Source organism: Rosa chinensis, chromosome 4 (assembly GCF_002994745.2).
Source record: "Rosa chinensis cultivar Old Blush chromosome 4, RchiOBHm-V2, whole genome shotgun sequence".
NCBI lineage: Eukaryota > Viridiplantae > Streptophyta > Magnoliopsida > Rosales > Rosaceae > Rosa > Rosa chinensis.
The window spans coordinates 24710239-24711295 of NC_037091.1; the positions used below are offsets into that span (position 1 = coordinate 24710239).

Here is a 1057-nt window from a genome sequence, read left to right on the forward strand (position 1 = left end):
CAAAATATAGAGTCAAAATTGTTATGTGCCATTAAAGCAAGGGCTGACTACTAGACCATACATGAATATTGTTCTTGACATATATAGTGAAAATATGGTAGGTAGTGGTACTAGTTTTGGACTATGGTATAAAAAGGGATGAGGAAATACAATGTGATCATATCTGTTAAGTTTCAAAAGATACCGATATTCATATAGTTTTTCTCCTAGTAATCATACAGGAAGGAAACAAATGGGGATTCAGAATATTTTGATTATCTTGAGCATTGTCGCCTGCCTCATGTCGACATCTATGGCCACACCAGGAATTGCTACTTACTACACGACCTATATTCGTGAGTATTTATTTGAAGAGATCTTAAAGCTTTCATTTGATGAAAAATGAATGATTTTTATTATTTTTTTTACCTATAGCTTTCTCTAGCTTTTTCATGAACTTGTTTTGTATGTTAAAGAAACCTGACACTAATCAACATTCTCAAAGTTTAAGCTTGATGTTTTTGTTGACAGCATCAGCATGCTACAATTATACCCAAGAAGGTGTGATGATTGCAGCAGCAGGTGACGCCATATGGAACAATGGTGCGGCATGTGGGAAATTTGTCACGGTTAAATGCACAGGTCCTAGGAATCTCGCACCGCCTCCTTGCACCAATGAAAACGTAACGGTAAAAATTATAGATCATTGTCCCGGATGTCCATTTACTCTCGACCTTTCTAAAGAGGCTTTCACCAAAATCGCTAACCCTATGGGGGGAATAATTAATATTGATTATTATCTGTAAGCCTCATCAATTACTAAGTTCATAAGATATGAAGACGTATATCTTTGGTGTCTTTGGTGTGTGTGAATGGTGATATTCAATTAATATTCATCTTCGTGCCTGATTTTGCAGGGTATAATGATCTCCCTCACCTCAGTCACATAAATGATACTAAAGCAGTTGGTTTAGTAATAATGAATGTAATAACTTTAAAATAATCATGATGTTTTAGAGAAACAGGAATTGAGAGAAAATTGTTATGTATTCTCATTGATAATAGGAGCCTCTTTATA

General features: G+C 34.9%; 1 protein-coding gene across 1 annotated transcript; it reads left to right on the forward strand.

Annotated features, from left to right (window-relative positions):
- The first annotated feature begins 232 nt into the window (after positions 1-232).
- LOC112199037 (putative EG45-like domain containing protein 1) lies at positions 233-785 on the forward strand. The gene is made up of 2 exons (XM_024340103.1): positions 233-335; positions 511-785. The coding sequence occupies exons 1-2, from the start codon at positions 233-235 to the stop codon at positions 783-785; spliced, it is 378 nt and encodes a 125-aa protein (XP_024195871.1).
- The last annotated feature ends 272 nt before the right edge of the window (positions 786-1057 follow it).